Source organism: Carcharodon carcharias, chromosome 3 (genome assembly GCF_017639515.1).
Source record: "Carcharodon carcharias isolate sCarCar2 chromosome 3, sCarCar2.pri, whole genome shotgun sequence".
Classification (NCBI taxonomy): Eukaryota; Metazoa; Chordata; class Chondrichthyes; order Lamniformes; family Lamnidae; genus Carcharodon; species Carcharodon carcharias.
The window spans coordinates 73978205-73999902 of NC_054469.1; the positions used below are offsets into that span (position 1 = coordinate 73978205).

Sequence of the window (21698 nt, forward strand, 5' to 3'; positions counted from 1 at the left end):
CAGAAACGGGGTGTGGATGGAGGAGGGAGTTCAGGACCTAAAGTTGTTGAATTCAATATTCAGTCCGGAAGGCTGTAAAGTGCCTAGTCGGAAGATGAGGCGTTGTTCCTCCAGTTTGCGTTGGGCTTCACTGGAACAATGCAGCAAGCCAAGGACAGACCTGTGGGCAAGAGAGCAGGGTGGAGTGTTAAAATGGCAAGCGACAGGGAGGTTTGGGTCAATCTTGCAGACAGACCACAGGTGTTCTGCAAAGCGGTCGCCCAGTTTACGTTTGGTCTCTCCAATGTAGAGGAGACCACATTGGGAGCAATGAATACAGTATACTAAGTTGGGGGAAATGCAAGTGAAATGCTGCTTCACTTGAAAGAAGTGTTTGGGCCCTTGGACTGTGAGGAGAGAGGAAGTGAAGGGGCAGGTGTTACATCTTTTGCGTGGGTATGGGGTGGTGCCATAGGTGGGGGTTGAGGAGTAGGGGGTGATGGAGGAGTGGACCAGGGTGTCCCGGAGGGAACGATTCCTACAGAATGCCGACAGGGGGGGTGAAGGGAAGATGTGTTTGGTGGTGGCATCATGCTGGAGTTGGCGGAAATGGCGGAGGATGATCCTTTGAATGCGGAGGCTGGTGGGGTGATAAGTGAGGACAAGGGGGACCCTATCATGTTTCTGGGAGGGAGGAGAAGGCGTGAGGGCGGATGCACGGGAGATGGGCTGGACACGGTTGAGGGCCCTGTCAACGACCGTGGGTGGAAAACCTCGGTTAAGGAAGAAGGAGGACATGTCAGAGGAACTGTTTTTGAAGGTAGCATCATCGGAACAGATGCGACGGAGGCGAAGGAACGGAGAGAATGGGATGGAGTCCTTACAGGAAGCGGGGTGTGAGGAGCTGTATTCGAGGTAGCTGTGGGAGTCGGTAGGCTTGTAATGGATATTGGTGGACAGTCTATCACCAGAGATTGAGACAGAGAGGTCAAGGAAGGGAAGGGAAGTGTCAGAGATGAACCACGTGAAAATGATGGAGGGGTGGAGATTGGAAGCAAAATTAATAAATTTTTCCAAGTCCCGACGAGAGCATGAAGCAGCACCGAAGTAATCATCGATGTACCGGAGAAAGAGTTGTGGAAGGGGGCCGGAGTAGGACTGGAACAAGGAATGTTCCACATACCCCATAAAGAGACAGGCATAGCTGGGGCCCATGCAGGTACCCATAGCCACACCTTTTATTTGGAGGAAGTGAGAGGAGTTGAAGGAGAAATTGTTCAGTGTGAGAACAAGTTCAGCCAGACGGAGGAGAATCGTGGTGGATGGGGATTGTTCAGGCCTCTGTTCGAGGAAGAAGCTAAGGGCCCTCAGACCATCCTGGTGGGGGACGAAGGTGTAGAGGGATTGGACATCCATGGTGAAGAGGAAGCGGAGGGGGCCAGGGAACGGGAAATTGTTGATGTGATGTGTCAGAGGAATCACGGATGTAGGTGGGAAGGGACTGGACAAGGGGAGAGAGAAGGGAGTCAAGATAATGAGAAATGAGTTCTGTGGGGCAGGAGCAAGCTGACACGATCGATCTACCGGGACAGTTCTGTTTGCGGATTTTGGGTATGAGGTAGAAGAGGGCCATCCGAGGTTGGGTGACTATCAGGTTGGAAGCTGTGGGAGGAAGATCCTCAGAGGAGATGAGGTCAGTGACAGTCCTGGAAACAATCATACCCTTACGCCCTCACCTTAATGAATTTCAGGCTCGGCACGCTGCTGAACTCTTCTTCCGCCGTCTTCGTCTCCGGGCTCACTTCTTTGAGCAGGAGTCCTCTCCCCTTTCAACTGATCCTCTCACCCACCTGCAATATTCTCCCTCCACCTGGACCCCTCCCTCTGGATTCTTACCTTCTCTTGATCTTTTCATTGAGAACTGTCGGCGCGACATTAGTCGTCTCAATTTCTCTGCTCCTCTCACCCATTCTAATCTCTCTCTCTCTGAACTTACTGCACTCCATTCTCTCAGGTCCAACCCTGACATTGTCATCAAACCCGCTGACAAGGGTGGTGCTGTTGTTGTCTGGCGCACTGACCTCTACCTCGCGGAGGCTGAGCATCAACTCGCAGACACTTCGTCCTACCTTTCCCTGGACCATGACCCCACCACTGAACATCAAGCCATTGTTTCCAGGACTGTCACTGACCTCATCTCCTCAGGGGATCTTCCTCCCACAACTTCCAACCTGATAGTCACCCAACCTCGGACGGCCCGCTTCTACCTCCTACCCAAAATCCACAAACAGAACTGTCCCGGTAGACCGATCGTGTCAGCTTGCTCCTGCCCCACAGAACTCATTTCTCATTATCTTGGCTCCCTTCTCTCTCCCCTTGTCCAGTCCCTTCCTACCTACATCCGTGATTCCTCTAACACCTTACGTTACATCAACAATTTCCAGTTCCCTGGCCACAACCACTTCCTCTTCACCATGGACGTCCAATCCCTCTCCACCTCCATCCCCCACCAGGATGGTCTGAGGGCCCTTAGCTTCTTCCTCAAACAGAGACCCGAACAATCCCCATCCACCACTACTCTCCTCCGTCTGGCTGAACTTGTTCTCACACTGAACAATTTCTCCTTCAACTCCTCTCACTTCCTCCAAATAAAAGGTGTGGCTATGGGTACCTGCATGGGCCCCAGCTATGCCGGTCTCTTTAAGGGGTATGTGGAACATTCCTTGTTCCAGTCCTACTCCGGCCCCCTTCCACAACTCTTTCTCCGGTACATCGATGATTACTTCGGTGCTGCTTCATGCTCTCATCAGGACTTGGAAAAATTTATTAATTTTTCTTCCAATCTCTACCCCTCCATCATTTTCACGTGGTCCATCTCTGACACTTCCCTTCCCTTCCTTGACCTCTCTGTCTCAATCTCTGGTGATAGACTGTCCAATATCCATTACAAGCCTACCGACTCCCACAGCTACCTCGACTACAGCTCCTCACACCCCGCTTCCTGTAAGGACTCCATCCCATTCTCTCAGTTCCTTCGCCTCCGTCGCATCTGTTCCGATGATGCTAGCTTCAAAAGCAGTTCCTCTGACATGTCCTCCTTCTTCCTTAACCGAGGTTTTCCACCCACGGCCGTTGACAGGGCCCTCAACCGTGTCCAGCCCATCTCCCGCACATCCGCCCTCACGCCTTCTCCTCCCTCCCAGAAACATGATAGGGTCCCCCTTGTCCTCAATTATCACCCCACCAGCCTCCGCATTCAAAGGATCATCCTCCGCCATTTCCAGCATGATGCCACCACCAAACACATCTTCCCTTCACCCCCCCGTCGGCATTCCGTAGGAACCATTCCCTCCGGGACACCCTGGTCCACTCCTCCATCACCCCCTACTCCTCAACCCCCACCTATGACACCACCCCATACCCACGCAAAAGATGTAACACCTGCCCCTTCACTTCCTCTCTCCTCACCATCCAAGGGCCCAAACACTCCTTTCAAGTGAAGCAGCATTTCACTTGCATTTCCCCCAACTTAGTCTACTGTATTCGTTGCTCCCAATGTGGTCTCCTCTACATTGGAGAGACCAAATGTAAACTGGGCGACCACTTTGCAGAACACCTGCGGTCTGTCCGCAAGAATGACCCAAACCTCCCTGTCCCTTACCATTTTAACACTCCACCCTGCTCTCTTGCCCACATGTCTGTCCTTGGCTTGCTGCATTGTTCCAGTGAAGCCCAACGCAAACTGGAGGAACAACACCTCATCTTCCGAAAGGGCACTTTACAGCCTTCCAGACTGAATATTGAATTCAACAACTTTAGGTCCTGAACTCCCTCCTCCATCTCCACCCCCTTTCTGTTTCTTCCCCCTTCCTTTTGTTTTTTCCAATAAATAATATAGATTTTTCTTTTCCCACCTATTTCCTTTATTTTTAAATATTTTTAAATCTTTTATGCTTCCCCCACCCCCACTAGAGCTATACCTTGAGTGCCCTACCATCCATTCTTAATTAGCACATTCGTTTAGATATATATCACCAACTTCAACACCTATGTGTTCTTTTGTTCTGTTGTCTGTGACATCTTTTGATGATCTGCTTCTATCACTGCTTGCTTGTCCCTACAACCACACCGCCCCCCCCCCCCCCACTTCTCTCCCCCCACCCAACGCCCCCACCCCCCCCCGCCCTCCCACACACACACACACACCTTAAACCAGCTTATATTTCACCCCTTCCTTGGATTCACCTAGTTCTGTTGAAGGGTCATGAGGACTCAAAACGTCAACTCTTTTCTTCTCCGCCGATACTGCCAGACTTGCTGAGTTTTTCCAGGTAATTCTGTTTTTGTTATGGATTTCCAGCATCCACAGTTTTTTGTTTTTATCTCTGGGCTTTTTAAATGTTCATGGCTACTTACATGGCAAGGTTGCTGAAGAACCTAGGGGAGGGGGATAGTGGAATGATCAACATCGTGCAAACAATGCTGCTGATATTGATACTCTTCAAGGTAAAAATACAAATCTAATTTGGTAGTCAAATTGAAATGGTTTTTATTTTTTACAAAAGACAAATAAGGGCAATTACTTTGTTAATTATTGTAATAACAGATGCCAGAGTTAGTTTAAACAATTTCTACAGTAAGTCAATTTCTTTAATTTACTGACCATGAATACTGCATAATTTGAAAAGCAGTCTGAATTTTATTTTGGATACAAAATTCTGAGAGCCAGAAGTAATCTCAAAAATAACAGGATTGAGCAGTGTGATCAAACGTGATCATCCAGAATATGTAAAATTGTACCAGACTCTCAAACAGCCAACATGGCTATCCTTCCTCATTTAGTTTTTCTAATTTTGCTTCAAATCGTCTTCTACTGGAATCCAAAATGGTAATGCCGTGGTTTTTAAAGTCATATCCAACCCTCTCTAGCTCCTCTATGCGATTTTTCAAATTGTTTGCACTGAATTCCAATATTCTTGGCTTCTTTAATAGTTGCTTAATATTAATTCCACTTTCTAGGAGACAATTGATTTTGTTGGAAAGTTTTTCGAATGAAGCATAGAACGCTGGTGGATAATCCAAAAAGAATTTCTTCACTTCCTCAGCTGTGCATCCTAATAACTGCAACTGCTCACTTATATTTTTGAAATTTCTTTTCATGTAGTCACTGGAGAGGTCCAAAATCTCAGCGCCATGTCCCTGAAGTAGTTTTATAAGTTCACTGTTGCTCAGTTTAAGTGCTTCCGTGAAAAAGTCTACATTTGTTTTTATCCTTTTAGTGCTTCTTATAAGTATGTAAGCATTTTTAGTGATAATCCGTTTGACAAAAGTGTCTGGATTCTCGTAATCTAAACGGACACCAAGATCGTGCAGAAGTTTTACCATCTGCTTGTTTAGTTCCAAACTATTTGAAAATGTTCGTGGAGCTGTAGTTAAAATGCGATGTAAGTCCTTTGAGCTCAAGCCAAGAGAACAAAGAAAATTGATATTTTTTTCAAGATTTCCATTGTCACTTGAACGAAAATATGATTCTGGAGAACGCTCAATAACACTTATGACCTCAGAATCTGTCTTGAAGATGCTTCGCCACAACTGCCATTTTTCTTCAAGATGCCAATGGGAACGTGTGATGGCTCGGGGGTACCTTGAGATAATACTGGCAATGGTCGTGCAATTGGCACCCTTGCTTCTCAGGAACTCTGCAACACCCTCTTCATTGGTGACCACTTTTCTCAAGACTGCAGGCTGCCTCCTCCTGGCCATCTTAATATCCACACCCAAAACTGTCAAATTGTTCAACAAAGCTGAATTTTCTGGCTTTTGGATTATCTCCGTTGAATCATTGTGACTAGAAGTACAGAATCCCAGTGCTGACGCAAAGTAGTTTGGTAAATCAGGAAATCTTGTTCTCCACAGATACATTTGCATTACTTGGGCCACCATTCTGGCTGCCATATTTCCACAATAACCACAGCAGATATACTACCTGGTTACAGTGTTTCAAACCTATATACATGGGGAAAAAAAAGAAATGTTATTCATGGTGTTCATGAAGTGAATATTTTAAAAATTGAGCTATCTGAACTTACCATTTTATTAATGTTTTTATATGAATGCCAGAAATGGGGTTAAGATTAAAAATGGAGATCTTGAAGTTTATGCTGACAAGGGAAGTTATGACATTATTGACGTCACAGACCTGGAGAAATAAATGTATTATTCTTTCATAGGCAGTGAGCATCACTTGCAAGGGTTTGGTACTCATCCCTAATTGCCCTCTAGCAGGTGGTGGTGAGGTGCCTTCTTGAACCACTGTTGTCTAGTATAGGTATAATCCGTATAGGTATAAACCTAAAGTGGCATTATGAAGGGAGTTCTAAAATTTTGATCCAGCAACAGTGAAAGAACCGCGATAAAGCTTCCAAGTAAGGACGCTGTATGGCTTGGAGGAGCACCTGAAGCTGAACATTAGGTAAATTTATGGGGAAACAGTTTGTTCCACAGGGACAGAAAGAATAAACCAGGAGGGACAGTAACTATTTATGTTAGTGGTCATACTCAAAGGAGTTATACAAAGTAGAACCAGGTACAGATAAACTAGAAACATTGTGGATTAAGTTAAATGGCATTAAGGGATGAAACTCATTATTGGAATTTTTACCTGAAACTTTATACTCAAATAGTGTGTCGATATTAAGCACATTTGTTCTGTAATCATTTACACTTCTTTTGAAGTATCTTGTGCCTATTATTACCTTCTTTTGGCTTTTATTATCAGATTTCTTTCCTTAATCCCTCTTTCCCTAGCTTTGTTATTGTTTAAAAAGATGAACTTTAACATCTTCCACATCTGATTAAAGGTCATAAACTTAAAACATTAACTGTTTCTTTCACCACAGATGCAGCCTTACTTGTTGAGTTTATAGGATAGAATCGCAGAATGGTTACAGCATTGAAGGCCCATTGTGTCTGTGCTGGCTATCTGAAGGAGCAATTCACCTAGTGCCATTCCCCACCTTCTCCCTGTAGTCCGGCACATTCTTCCTTTTCAGATAATAAGCCAATTCCTTCTTGAATACCTTGATTGAACCTGCCTCCACCACACTCTCAGGCAGTGCATTCCAGATCATAACCACTCAATTCTGTTTTTATTCCAGTAAATTCATTATCACATTGATGCTGTATGCAAATTGGCTGCAATATTTCCAACATTACGATAGTGACTACACTTCAAAAGTATTTCATTAGCTGTAAAGTGCTTGGAGATATCCGGTGGTCATGTCTGTATAATGAGATTGTGCAATAAACGAAAATTCATTCGCACCCTCCCCCAACCCAGCTGATGAATCAGTGCTCCTCCATGTTGAACACCACTTGGAAAAAGCACTGAGGGTGGTAAGGGCACAGAATGTACTCAGTGGAAGAACTTCAAGGTCCATCAAGAGTGGCTCAGCAGCAGCACTACTGACCGAGCTGGCCGGATCCTAAAGGACATAGCTGCTAGACTGGTTCTACAGCAGGTGGTGAGGGATCCAGAGGGAAAACCTACTTACCTTGTTCTCATCAACCTGCCTGTCGCAGGTGCATCTGTCCATGACAGTATTATCAGGAGTGACTACCGAACAGTTCATGTGGTGACCACGTCTCATCTTCACATTAAGGACATCCTCCATCGTACTGTGCAACACTATCACCGTGTTAAAAGGGGTAGTTTAGAACAGATCTACCAACTCAAAACTGGGCATCAATGAGGTGCTGTGGGTCATCAGTAGCAGAACGGTATTTAGCCACAATCTGTAACCTCAAGGTCCAGCATATTGCCCACTCTACCTTTACCATCAAGCTGGGGATCAACCTGGGTTCAATGGAGAGTGCAGGAGAGCATACCAAGAGCAACACAAAGCGTGTCATGTCAACCTGGTGAAGCAACAACACAGGACTACTTGCATGCCAAACAGAAGCAACTAACAGATCAAATCCAAGCTTTGCAGCCCTGTCACATCCAATCGTGAATGGTAGTGGACAATTAAACAACTAACTGGAGGAGGAGCTCCACAAATATCCCCACCTTCAACAATGGGGGAGCCCAGCACATCAGTGCAAAAGGGAAGGCTGATGCGTTTGCAACCATCTTCAGCCAGAAGAGCCGGGTGGGTGATCCATCTCAGCCTCCTCCTGGGGTCCCCAGCATCACAGATGCCAGTCTTCAGCCAATTCGATCAACTCCACATGATACCAAGAAACAGCTGGAGGCATTGTATGCTGCAAAGGCTATAGGCCCCAAAAATATTCCAGACTTAGTACTGAAGACTTGTGCTCTAGAATGAATTGCACCCATTAGCCAAGCTGTTCCAATACAGCTACAACACTGGCATTGACCCAGCAATGTGGAAAACTGTTCAGGTATGTCCTGTCCACAAAAAGCAGGACAAGTCTAACCCAGCCAATTACCACTCCATCAGTCTACTCTCAATCATCAACAAAGTAATGGAAGTGATCATCGACTTGCTATTGGCATTTACTCAGCAATGAGCTAAAAAAGTGAATTAACAGCAATGAGCTAAAAAAGTGAATTAACAGCAATGAGCTAAAAAAGTGAATTAATGCCTCAGAACAACAGTATATAAATGCTACAATATTCTGTTATTTGGTAATTATTTTTTGTCGCTTGAACAGGTGCACTACCAAGAGAAACTTCTTTATAAAAAGGGAGAGAAAGACAACTGGAGGCAAGACATACCAATTCTGGTATAGCTTCATCACTATTGATCTCAGAGCAAGCCGCAAAAAAAAGCTTCATAAGCTGGAAATCTGAAACAAGAACAGAAAATGCTGTAAACACATAGGTCAGTGAGCATCGCTGGAAAGTACAGGCCAGTTAACGTTTCGGGGTTGCAGGGTTTGGGGGAGGTGCGCTGTTAGTGGTGGTGACTCTTCTTCAAAATTGGCAGGTCAGCTACCCACTTGATTGAGAAATAAGTGTGGCATCTGAAAACTGTCCACATATCAGAATGAATTCACAGGCTGCCAGATTTAAAAAGTAGAGAAATCTTGCTGAAGTTAAAGCTTCATGAAAACATTAAAAGTGGAAAGTAAATCATGGGGGACAAAAATTTTATTTTTCACACAGCAAATCTAAAACAACTAAAATCTGCTTGTTTTGTAATACAGGCAGAACTCACCAGTACACAGAAGCACATAGAGTCCCAGTTTACAGGCAGGGTGTGCAAAACAATTAAACATGGATTTCTGGAGCCTGCTCATAAGGGAACAATGGATGTTTCTGTGCACAAGTACAACATATGTGACACACTCCCCCAATTAAAGGTACCCCAAAGCTGGCTTACAAACATCACCAGTGCATCCGTCATGTACCTTACTGACGATGTGAACACTGCTTCTCCTCCAGTGACAGGAAGGCTTGTTATTGACTTTTAAGGTCAAATATAAACCAAGAACAGAAAATGTGGAAATATAGAACATTTGTACTGAGAAAATGGCACATTACCATTTAGGGTGGAAACAGAGCCTACACCTGGAATCTAACCTGGCTTTTCTCTCCTTTCTGTTGCATATTTTCATTAACGTTTTTTTTTTTAAATCGTCAATTTGTTTCTGTAGCCTTAGTTTTCCTCTCGGACCTCAACTTAAACACAGGCTGTGTTGTGGCTCCTCCCAGCACCTATCCTGAAATCAGCAAGAACTTCAATGTTCCCATTTCCACATGACCGTTTGAACAAGTTTTAACCTTTTGAGGGATTTCTATCAGGTGTAACTGTGTTTTGTAACAGCGATGTGATCAATGAAACTAGATAAACAACAAAACTGGCTGTGTAAAAATAATTCTATAATCATGGAGTGATGTTAAATGATTAATAGATCATGTTTAAGCTAATTTAATAACTTTATTTTTTTTAAGTTGAAGAATATTTTAGCTTCTACCTTCATCCCACATGTATGTCCCAATCTTTACAAAATGTGCCACATACACATTAAAGTTATTTTGGTACATTTAGTTTCTTCCCTGGCACCTGTGAAAATCTTTTAATGTGTTTGGCTGCTAGGCCAGCCTGATGACATAATTGCAGCATTCTATACTGAACAATCAGTGTTCAGCAGTATCAGTTACAGTACCAGTTCACAGCAATAGAGCTGAAATTCTTAGAAAAATCAGCAGCTCTCTCAGCAAGACTTATTTTGTCAGTGGCAAATGCCCTTGCTTTGCTACTGACTGCAAAATCCAGCCTAGTGTCATCTGTAAACTTGGATTTATACCTCTTTATTCCTTCATACAAGTGGTTCCAAAAAAATGGTGAAAATTATAGGCCCCACAACACTAATTCTTGCACCCCACCAAAGAATAAAACTAACATCCCCACTCAGTCCTCTAGTTTCCAAACAATTTTCAACACATCAAAAAGGCTAACACAAATCCATGCACTCTCATTTATGCCAATAGTCACTCGGTTGCAACCTAACTAAATGACTTCTGGAAGTCCATATTAATAACATTCCTAGGGACTCCCTTACTTACCTTATTCGTGACCTCCCCAAAAATTCATCCATATTAGCCATGCCTGGCTATCCTCAAACTTCTGATGATAGGTCATTGACCCAAAATTTTAACTTTCTCACTCCACAGATATTGCCAAACCTGTTGAGTATTCCAGCATTTTCAGTTTTTACTTCTGATTTCCACCATTTGCAGTATTTTACTTTTGCCTTAACAAAGCCATGTTGACTCTCTCTCGTCAACTCAAATTTAAATGTTCAGTCTATCTATCCCTATGACAAGTTCTTCTCACTGAAGCCAAGGCTCAGTATTAAAATATACAATAAGAGAGAAAATTAGTTCCTATGTCATAAGTAATTTTAAATTACATTTTCTCAATTATAAATAATTAATTAATTGTGAAATATATAAATAAAGTTAATATCTATGTTCACGAGAAGCAGCCTTAGGTTAATGATACTTTGAAATATGCCCACTGGGTTTCATTCAATTAACTTAAATTACCTGACTGTTATTTTCTTAAATTACAGATGGAGATACACTACTCCGCCATTGAAATGAATAATTAGTGTCTAACCTTTCAGTTTGCATAGACTTTACATGACTATTCCTCCAGGCAAAGAAAAGTCTGTGCATTTAATTATAGTGCTGTTTGCATTCCTGTTACCTAAAACAAGTTAAATTTTTCAATTGTTCTGGCACTAATAGAAATAACTTGCAACTTTCTTCTTTAGGCAGCATTCTTTCACAACCTCAGGATTTGTCAACTAACTCTAGTACCATCTACCATGACACAAAGAGTCTACAGAAGGACATAGACAGGTTAAATGAGTGGGCAAAAACGTGGCAGATGGAATATAACGTGGGAAAGTGTGAGGTTATGCATTTTGGCAGGAAGAACAGAGGAGCTGAATATTATTTAAATGGAGAAAGACTGAAGAAAGCTGCAGCGCAGAGGGATTTGAGGCCCCTGGGCACGAATCCCAAAAAGCTAGCATACAAGTTCAGCAGGTAATAGGCAAAGCAAATGGAATGTTAGCCTTTATTTCAAATGGAATGGAGTATAAAAATAGGGAAGTCTTGCTAAAACTATACAAGGCACTAGTTAGACCACACTTTTGTGAATAGTTTTGGTCCCCTTATCTAAGGAGAGATATACTGCCATTGGAGGCAGTCCAGGGAAGGCTCATTAGGTGATTCTTGGGAAGGAGATCTTATGACTAGAGGTTGGGTAGGTTGGGCCTGTACTCACTGGAGTTTAGAAGAATGAGAGGCAACCTTATTGAAACATATAAGATTCTTAGTGGGCTTGACAGGGTAGATGCTGAGAGGTTGTTTCCCCTTGTGGGAGAGTCTAGGACTAGGGGGCGTAATCTCAGTGTAAGGGGGGAAACACCTATTTAAGACAAAGGTGAGGAGGAATTTCTTCTCAGAGGGTAGTCAATCTGTGGAATTCTTTATCGCAGCAGGCTATAGAGGCAGGGTCGTTAAGTATATTCAAGACTGAGATAGACAGATTTGTAATCAGTAAAGGAAACATTAAAGGATTATGGGGGAAAGGCAGGAAAGTGGAGTTGAGGATTATCAAGTCAGCCATTATCTCATTGAATGGTGGGGCAGACTCGATGGGCCGAATGGCCTATTTCTACTCCTGGATCTTATGGTCTTACAAACCTACCTATACTGGTCGACATGCACATTGGGATTCCTACAGCTCCACACACTATAAGGTTGGCCTTACTGACATTCGAGTAAATAGAGACTAAGTCATTTGGTCACCATGCAAGCTATCCTGTGGGATAATGACTACCCCAATCATATCATTGCTCAGTGTATTGAGCATACTCATGAATGGGCTTAAGGCCAGCACTTTTGCCTCAAGTTACCCTGGAAGGGCAAGGTATCACAAAAATTTGAGCAACAAGTGAAACTAGCTGTTTCACACTGCTACTATGCAGTAGCAACACAAGTGGTATTTTCTACTAACAGGATGCTGCCATCAAGCCAAAAATACTTTGTCTAGCACACAAGTGAGGAACATGGGATATGAATTTCAGTGCTGGTGCAATGCCAGGTACATAGGCCATACATGCCAACAACTGGCAGATCAGGTCAAACTGCAGGCAAATAGAACATGTCCAAGCATTCCATCTTTCTTTGATTAAACAAAAGCATGGGGGAAAATAGTTCCCTGGTGCATTCTCCATGGCAATGTCTCAACCAGAGTCAACTTGTAACCAAAGCACCCTTTTCTCGTGTATTATAAATTGTTGCTCCCTCTGAAATTTGGCATTCTTGCATCTGTTTTTGTACTGAAAAAAATCTTGAATGCACTCAAGAAATTCACTACCTTTGAGTAATGGTGGCCATGATTTGGAATTAAATATTCCAGATTATAAAGCCTTTAGAAAGGAAAAGAAAACTGAAAGAGGAGGAGGTGTTGCCATATTGATTAAAATTAATATTACAAATTTAGTAATAGAGGATTTAGGCAAGGGAAAGCAATCAGCAGAGATTCTATGGTTAGAATTGAGGAATAAAAGGGGACTTAAAACTTGTATTGGAGTTGTCTACAAGTCTCTTGTTATCAGTAATTAAGGGGCTGAATGTATTAATTCAGAGATTAGAAGAGCTTGTAGCAAATGAGGATTACTTTAATATGACTTTAATTTTAATATAGATTATCATCAACTGCTCAAAACTGCAACCAGGTAAAAGTACAGATAAACAACAAGAGGTGTTCCAAGAAGATTTTAGTTTAATGTAGGACCAGTTTATACCCTGAAAAGGCAAGAGCTCTACAGAGCAAATAAAATAGCTATGGGCTGAAAAAGAGGTGAGGGATAACAAGCAAGAGCATGCAAAAGTGGAAAGAATACAGTATCCAGAGGAATGGGAGTAAAGAATAGCAAATGAAAACAAAAATAGATAGAAACAGCTGCAAAAAGGAATATGGAAAGAAATTACGAGGGATACCAAGATTAACACAAAATATTTTTACAATTACTTTAGGAGGAAAAGGATAAACAATGATAATGTAAGCCCTTTAAAACACAAATAAGGGTAACACAATAAACAAAAGCAAGGAGTTAACAGACTTTGTGGCAGTCTTCACCACCATGGAACATACATGACATTCCAGAGAAACTATGAATCAAAGATTGGAACTTTAAGCAAGGAAACAGGAATAGAAAAATCAATGGCACAAAAGACTGACAAATACCAGGCACTGATGGTTTCCACAGCAGGATTTTAAAGGAAGGAGGTGAGTAAATTACAGGTGCTTTAGCCATAATCTTCCAAAGCTTTCTTAATTCAGGAATTCTCATTAGATTTGAAAATTTCAAAAGCAACTCCATTATTTAAGAAAGGCAAGAGAGAGAAAGCAGGTAATTATAGACCTGATAGTCTAACATTGGTTGAGGATAATTGCTGGAATCTATACTTAAGGATAGAGTGACTGAGCAATTTTAGCTGATTAAAGAGGCCAATAAAAAGCTGTAAATAGCTGTTAATGTTCCGAAGAAGTTATATTATCTCCTCCTCTCTCCAGGTGCTACCAGACCTGCTGAGTTTTTCCAGGTTTTTTATTTTTATTTCAGATCTTCAGCATCTGCAGTATATTGCTTTTATTGTAAATGAAAAGTATGTCAAACCAACTTAAATTGGATTTTTTGATTAAGTAACTAAAGTTATAGGCAGGGCCTTTCTGAAACTGATATGGGTCCACGTAATAGACTGTTAGCTAAAACTAAAGCTCAGTGAATTCAAGGCAAATTATTGAACTGATATGAAAACTGATGGGCCACAAGAATCTGTGCTGGGGCCCCAATTTTTTTTTTATTAATGACTTAGATGACACAAGAGAGAGCCATATATTTATGAATGCTGATAACCCAAATATTGGTGATATAGTAAGTTGCACGGATAGTAGCATAAAATTACAAAGAGACATTGATAAAGTGAGTGAGCAAAACTGTGGCAGAAGGATTTCAATGCAGGTTTAATGTCACGTCATACACTTTGGATCACAAGAGAATATATCCAAATTGTTATATATTGTTGCAGTCTGTAAATAGCTGGAACTAATTAGCTAGGAACTAAGTTACGTGTAAATGTTCCAGGGCGCCACATTTCACAGCTGCACTAGAGACTTATGTGAAGTGGAACAGAACCAGTTCAATCTGGTCCTTCTTTGTACCTGACAGCTTGGCAAATTTAAACAAAGAGTTTCTTTTTCCAAGCTTAAAGTATGATTATTAACATCTGGGAACCAAAAGACAATATCACATAGCATGCTGGTAGCAAGAGTCTCCGAGTAAGCCTAGTGCATTTTAAGTTAATTTAGTGCCGATTTGGAAAATCAACCAACATTAGTTCCAGAAGGGAAGCTTACTGAATCATGCAAAAACAAAATGTGAAATGTCAACCAGCACAACAATGAATGCACAGTTACAGCGCACAATGAATTGGAAAGCTTATGACATCAGAGGCATTTGCAAAGTTCAAACAAAAGTGCAGATTGACATTTAGTTTCCTAAAAGGCACTAGCAATGAAGAAGAGGTCAGCTATATCCTTCAGTAAGTAGGAGATATAGGGTTAAATTTATTGAACAGCTGGGAGCTTACTGAACAGGACAGCAAAGAACCAGGCAAAATTTTTGAAAAATTCAGCACGCATTTCCAGCCAAAATAGAATCATCAGATCTACTGGTATGAATTTCAAGGACTAACACAGGAATTAGGTAAACCTATTGATAACTTTGTAACAAGATTTTAAAATGCAGCCAGAAAATCTCAGTTTAAAGGACACAGATGAAAGGTTGATAGATCAACTAAGTACAGAAAGCCGTAATCGGGAAGGATGAGCTCAAAATATCACAGTCTGTAGATACCGCCAGAGCACACAAAACCACAAGCAGGCAGATGAAGACACTGACTATCCAAACAGCTAGCCTTCAGTTAAGTGAAGAGAAAGGCAGCAGGATTGATGCAGCGCAACAGAAACAAAAAGAATGTACAACAAACAGGGAAAGTCGTGCAGGATCTGTGGACAACCACATGAATTCACAGGCAGAAGGAAATGTCCCGCGTATGGATCAATCTGCAGAACTTATGCCAATCATTGGGCAAAGATGTGCAGAACAAAGAGAGAAGGTGGTGGTTGAGACACCAGAGCCAGGGCAACATGGAAAACAAACAGAAAAAGAAATATACCCTGGATGATAATGAGTCAGAACCCAATAGACATAGAAACAATACAACTGCATGAAATGACTGGTTGCAACAGTTCCCAGACAAAAAAATTCACACAGCCATTCAGACCAGGAAGAGGGCGAGATAAAAACCCACAATGATAAATCTGAAAGCAAAGACTGATAACAGAGTTCAGAATATCATCCTCAGACTATACCAGAAGATCTTTCCTGAAAATTTGGAAGAAATTGATTATCCAAAGAAAGATGTTCAGAAACTGTGCTAACAGCATAAGGGGGAAAACAGATTCGACAGCCAGAACAACCCAAATCAGAGGGACACAAAGGAAAAGATGTTAACTATGTGTTCTACATCATTGAAACAGATGGTCCTGGAATCCTGGGGTTGAGCAATTGTGAAGAGCTGCAGATCATCTCAGTAAACCATGGAGGTAAAGGAGGCGACACTGAGGGTTGAAGAGAGTACACCATTGAAAAGCACCCTTTGATCAGATGCAAAGGCCACCAAGTGTAAATGTACCCAGAGTGTTTTGAGACAGTTGGATGCTTTGAAGATTTTGATATCAAATCACTATCAACCCAGCGATGAAACTAGTGATTCATCCCCCACATAAAGTGCCAACTGAACTACATAGTCGAGACAGAAACTGTTAAGCAAATGAGAAGAAACAGAGTCCATATTCGACCTACACCTGGGCTGGAAAAACAAAAAGACCAGCAGCATCAGAAACATTAATATCCAGGGAGAACACATTAACAACTTCACCAGTAAATGAGGCAACACTTGCAACAGCAAAAACTACTCCTGCAACACCAGGGGCAACACGCACAACATCGTCCTTGCAGCGTGCCAACTCACCAAAAAGAGCAACAAATGTCAAATCTACAAGTTGAAGGTGCAACATCTTCCCACCTAAGCAATACCATGAATAACATTTTTAGAAAAGAGTACATGCTATAAAGACTCTAAGAAGGAGTTCAATTTATTTCCAAAAGTCAATTGATAATCTTTTTTAGTTTAGAAAAGTTAATCATCTTTAATTTAGAAAATTTAACGACTGGAACAGCTACATTGTTAAAAGCATGACGTTGTAAAGAGGGGTGTTTTATATATATATATATATATAGTTGTATTACCTGTAAGTAGCTGGGAACTAATTGTTGTTTAAGTATTGCAGAGGGCCACATTTCACAGCTGCACGCCAGTCCTTCTTTGGATCAGACAGCATGAAAAATTAAGCAAAGAGCTCCTGATCTTGCCAAGCTTAAATTGAGATTATTAACATTATTTGGGAACCAAAATACAATAAGAACATATAAAACAAGTATTTAAAAAGTGAAAAGCTAGGAACGGTGGAGATCAAAAGCGATTTAGGGGTCCATGACACTGATCACTGAAATATAGTGAAGTACCAAAATAAAAGTGTAATGGAATGTTAACCTTTAACTGGAAAGCTAAAATGTAAAGGGAAGTTTTGGTAACGTTATACATAGCCCTGGTTGGACCATACTTAAGAGTACTGTGTACAGTTCTGGGCACTAAACCTCAGAAGGGTATTTTGGCCTCGAAAGGAATGCCACACATATTCACCAGAATGTTGCAGGGCTTCATGGGCAAAATTTTGAGGAAATATTACATAAACTTATATTCCTTGGAATATAGGTTATGAGGTGATTTGATTGTGGCTTCAAGGATTTGAAAAGTGATAAGAGTATATGGAAATATCTTCCACTAGTAGGTCTAGGTCAAGGAGACGTAATCTTAAAATCAGGACAGAAGTTAAAAAAATTTCTTCACACAAAGGGTGGCAGAAATGCAGAACTCTCAAAAAGCAGTGGCTCAGTTAATTTTAAAACTGAGGTCAATGCATTTTTGATAACATTGAGAATATGGTAGCTCAACTAATTTTAAAACTGAGGTCAATATATATTTGACATAACATTGAGAATATAGAGTTAGAGTACAGAACTATCATTGTGTCATTGAACAAGCTGGTGGGGCCAAATACCCTATTCTTATTATAATAAAAAGATAAAAGCAAAAAACTGCGGATGCTGGAAATCCTATTCTTATCCCTAGGTCCCTAAAATGACTGATAAATTTTTGTTCGTGATACGTTTGAACAGTTAAGCGTTTTTCTTCCACACTTGACCACAGCTCACTTCTAATCTGGATTCGGGTCATTCATTAACTTGGATCCAACATGCTGTGGACATGGTGTTCAAGCTGGAGAGCACCATGCAACTGGTAAAAGGGACAAAAATCCACTCACCGCCAGCAGCAGAGCCACATCTGACTGCCGCCCATAAACAGCTGCCAGAGGCTCTCCACAGCCCAGTGTTCCTTCCTGCCACAGGCAAGGGGACACTGTGGAATTTAAAAGTTTTCAACTGCCTTGCCCCTACTGCCTGTTCTCGACCCTTCCCATTTGGACAATGCCAGCTTGTTGACACTGGGAACTGGAATAATGAAAATTTCGTGTTAAAATGGCTCCGCACTGGGGGCGGGGAGGAAAAACGCTCTAATCTCGCGAGAGGGGGCGGGGAGAGAACCTGAACGTTTGAGTTTACCCGTTGCTGCGGCAACAAAGCCCCGACACCCCGATTCTCCATCAGTTCGCAGAGGAGTTAGCGGCGGATCCTTTCACTGCCCGGTAACTATTATCCCCTGACGGATCCCCTCCCTCCTCAGTAACTAACACCCCCTGATTCCCACAGTGTTAGTGGCGGATCCCCTCAGTCCCTAGTAAGTATTGCCCCCTGATTCCCGCAGAGTTGGCGGTGGATCACTTTCCCCAGTAACTTTCACCCTTGACGTTTCCCCTCCCTGGTAACTATCACCCCTGATTGCTGCAAAGCTAGCGATGGAAACCACTACATCCTTTTGGAATCTGGTTTTTATAACTAATAGGCGAGCTTCAATGCCCAAAGGATACTTATTAATTCTTATTTGGTTTTCCTTATTGGTCCAACAAAATAGACCCACTGCCCAAGGGGAATCACCTCTCCAGTAGCAGCATACATTTCCACTAGGATGGAGGGTTGCCCTGTGTGATCGATCAAAATAATTATAATCTAACAAAAGTTCCCTTTTTAAAGTGATGCAATCACACCCAAATCATAAATAAAACAAAGGAAACTTAAGACATTGAACATGAATATTAATATCCATGTTGACAATATACTCCAGTTCCTCTGGCGTCAGTCCCAGAAACCGGGCGGTGTCTAAGCACACTCCTAACTGAAGGAAAACCAAAGGATGACACCTTAAACAAATCACACAAATTTCATAATTTGACTCCATAATTTCATAATTTTGACTCCAGAAGATTGGGAAGATTTATTGGACCCTGTCTCACTAGAATATGCTACAAATTTCATAGCAACCTTAGAATGACTTTCACAATCCTGGGAGCCTGTGTTGGCTCTTTACAAAGCCTTTGGAAATAGGTTTGGTGTGGCATAGGCAGTTTTATTAGGAATACAGTTTTTATTTCAAATTTGTTAAAGCGGGTATAATACACATGCATGCGCATTAGTGTATGATTTTATTTCTATTTTCAGTGTTTTCCAACTATAAAGCAAGCAACTCAATGTAGTCTCAACAAATATGAAAGTAAGTAAACATTAGTCCAGAAAAGATGAATGAAGGAAGTTGTAGCATTAATTTGTCTCCAGAAGATTGGGAAGATTTATTAGACCCTCTCTCACTAGAATATGCTATAAATTTACAATTTTCAGAGAGTGATGAATTGCAAGTTGATGACAACATGGTGGCCAAGCTTAAAATATTGTCATTTAAAGGAAAGAATTTAACCTCAATTCCATCAAAACTTTATCGCTTAATAAATCTGATAGGTTTAGATATCAGCTGCAACAGCATCACATCTATTCCAGGTGAAATCGCCATATTTAGCCAAATGAGGCAGCTTTTTCTTAATAAAAATAATATTTCACGCCTACCTACTGAAATTGGACAATTGATAACATTAGAAAAGCTTGATTTGAGAGAAAACCAACTAACCACTTTACCAGAAACAATAGCAAGGCTGAAGAATTTGACTGTTCTCAAACTGAACTATAACAGGATATCTGTTTTTCCACGAGCCATATGCCTTCTTCCAGAGCTAACAAAGCTTAGCCTTTCAGGAAACTCTCTTCAAAGCCTACCAATGGAGATTTCTGAGCTGAAAAACTTAAGAGAACTGACTCTGAATGATAACAAGTTAACATTTTTGCCATTGCAGTGTTTTGATTTGTATAATCTTGAAGAACTAAGATTGTGTGGAAATCAGTTGGCTAGCCTTTCAGAGAAAATAGAGAAACTGCAGGAATTACGGATCCTGCAACTAAAGAATAATCAATTACACAGTCTTCCAAATGAACTTTCCAATTGTAAAAGAATTAAACAACTTCTACTCGATGGCAATCAGCTCACTGACCTGCCTTCAAGGATAGGCAATCTGTATAATCTGACAGAATTCTGTGCTAGCAAAAATAAACTGAAAACTCTGCCAGTGGGCATGTCACATGTCACCTACCTTTCAGTTTTGGATATTTCTCATAATAAGGTGGAACAAATTCCTATTGAACTGAAAAACTGTTTTAGAATCACCAGAATTAACTTCAGTGACAACAATCTTTCACAATTTCCAGTTGCATTATGCTTAATAACTGAGTTGAAGTATTTGAATCTTAGTGGCAATCATATCTCTGATATACTTGATCAATTGTGCTGCATGAGGAGCCTGGAAAACATCAATCTAAGTGCAAATAACTTTACTTCATTTCCAATTGAGATATGCAAACTTTGGAATTTGGATTACTTGGATTTGAGCAAAAACAGAATTGAAAGCATTCCAGTGCAAATATCAGCTTTGTTTAATCTTCAGGTCCTTTATCTTCAAAATAACAAATTTAGCATTTTTTCTTATAACTTATGCAGACTGAACAATCTGAAGCTACTTGATCTGTCTAATAATCAAATAGAAAGTCTTACATGGGATATTCTAAATCTAAATAATATTGTGGACCTTAATTTTTCTAATAATCATTTTGAGTTATTTCCAGTTGAAATGTGTCAGCTAACAACACTGGTGAAACTACAAATCAGTCAGTTGGATGGTTTTAAGGTAAGGATGCTGCCCCATACAACAATGATTGAAATAATTTATACAAAGATCAGCTGGAGCATAGATGGTTTACAAAAGGAAGTGGTTGAGGCAGAGGCCATGTCATTTTTTAAAGGGAAAAATTGATAAATATTTGAAATACAAATATATACAGTACTATGGGGAGAAATTGTGGCAGTGGGAATAGCTTTCTTTTGTTCTGCTCAAGTGCCAGGAATGACACAATAGGATTAATACAGAAGCAAATTACTGCAGATGCTGGAAATCTGAAATACAAACATTAAATGCTTGTAATACTCAGCAAGTCATGCAACAGCTGTGGAGAAAGAAACAGTTATCGTTTCTGGTCGATGACCTTTCATCAGAACTGGGAAAAGTTAGAAATGCAAGTGAAAGAGAGAGAGCAGAAAGAACAAAAGGGAAGGCCTGTGATAGGGCGGAAGACAGAAGAAATTAAATGATGAGTTGGTGGTGGAGGGCCAAAGGGAGTGGTAATGAGACAAGTAAATAAACTAAAGATGAGTTTAGAGGAAGTGTGAATGGCAGACTGATGAACAGCTGTTGTCCGAAAGCAAAAACAAGGGACAACAAGGCTAAAAGTGAAACTTGCAAAGGAAAAGGTAACAAAATGGGGGCAGAGATTGCAGTCTGAAATTGTTGAACTCATTGTTGAATTTGGAAGGCTATAGAGTGCCCAGTTAAAAGATGCGCTGCTGTTTCTCAAGTTCATGTTAATCTTCATTGGAACACTAGAGAAGGCCAAGGACAGAGAGAACAACATGAGAGCAAGGTAGAGAATTAAACTGTAATTAACTGGAAGTTTGGGGTCATGCTTGAAGACTGAATGGAAACATTCAA

The 21698-nt window shown here is 41.2% G+C and overlaps 1 protein-coding gene across 7 annotated transcripts; it reads right to left on the reverse strand.

The window, feature by feature from the left end:
- Window positions 1–4503: 4503 nt before the first annotated feature.
- LOC121276594 (transcription termination factor 1, mitochondrial) lies at window positions 4504–18203 on the reverse strand. Of its 7 annotated transcripts, none has more exons than XM_041185186.1 (4): window positions 17982–18203; window positions 16846–16919; window positions 8720–8790; window positions 4504–5985 (listed from the first exon to the last, which is right to left on the reverse strand). In XM_041185186.1, exon 4 carries the CDS (start codon window positions 5932–5934, stop codon window positions 4804–4806), a length of 1131 nt encoding a protein of 376 aa, XP_041041120.1. In that variant the 5' UTR covers window positions 5935–5985; window positions 8720–8790; window positions 16846–16919; window positions 17982–18203; the 3' UTR covers window positions 4504–4803. The 7 variants fall into 7 exon arrangements, with proteins under 7 accessions (XP_041041120.1, XP_041041119.1, XP_041041122.1 ...); XM_041185185.1 differs by having other exon boundaries at window positions 16846–16972; XM_041185188.1 differs by lacking the exon at window positions 16846–16919.
- Window positions 18204–21698: the final 3495 nt, after the last annotated feature.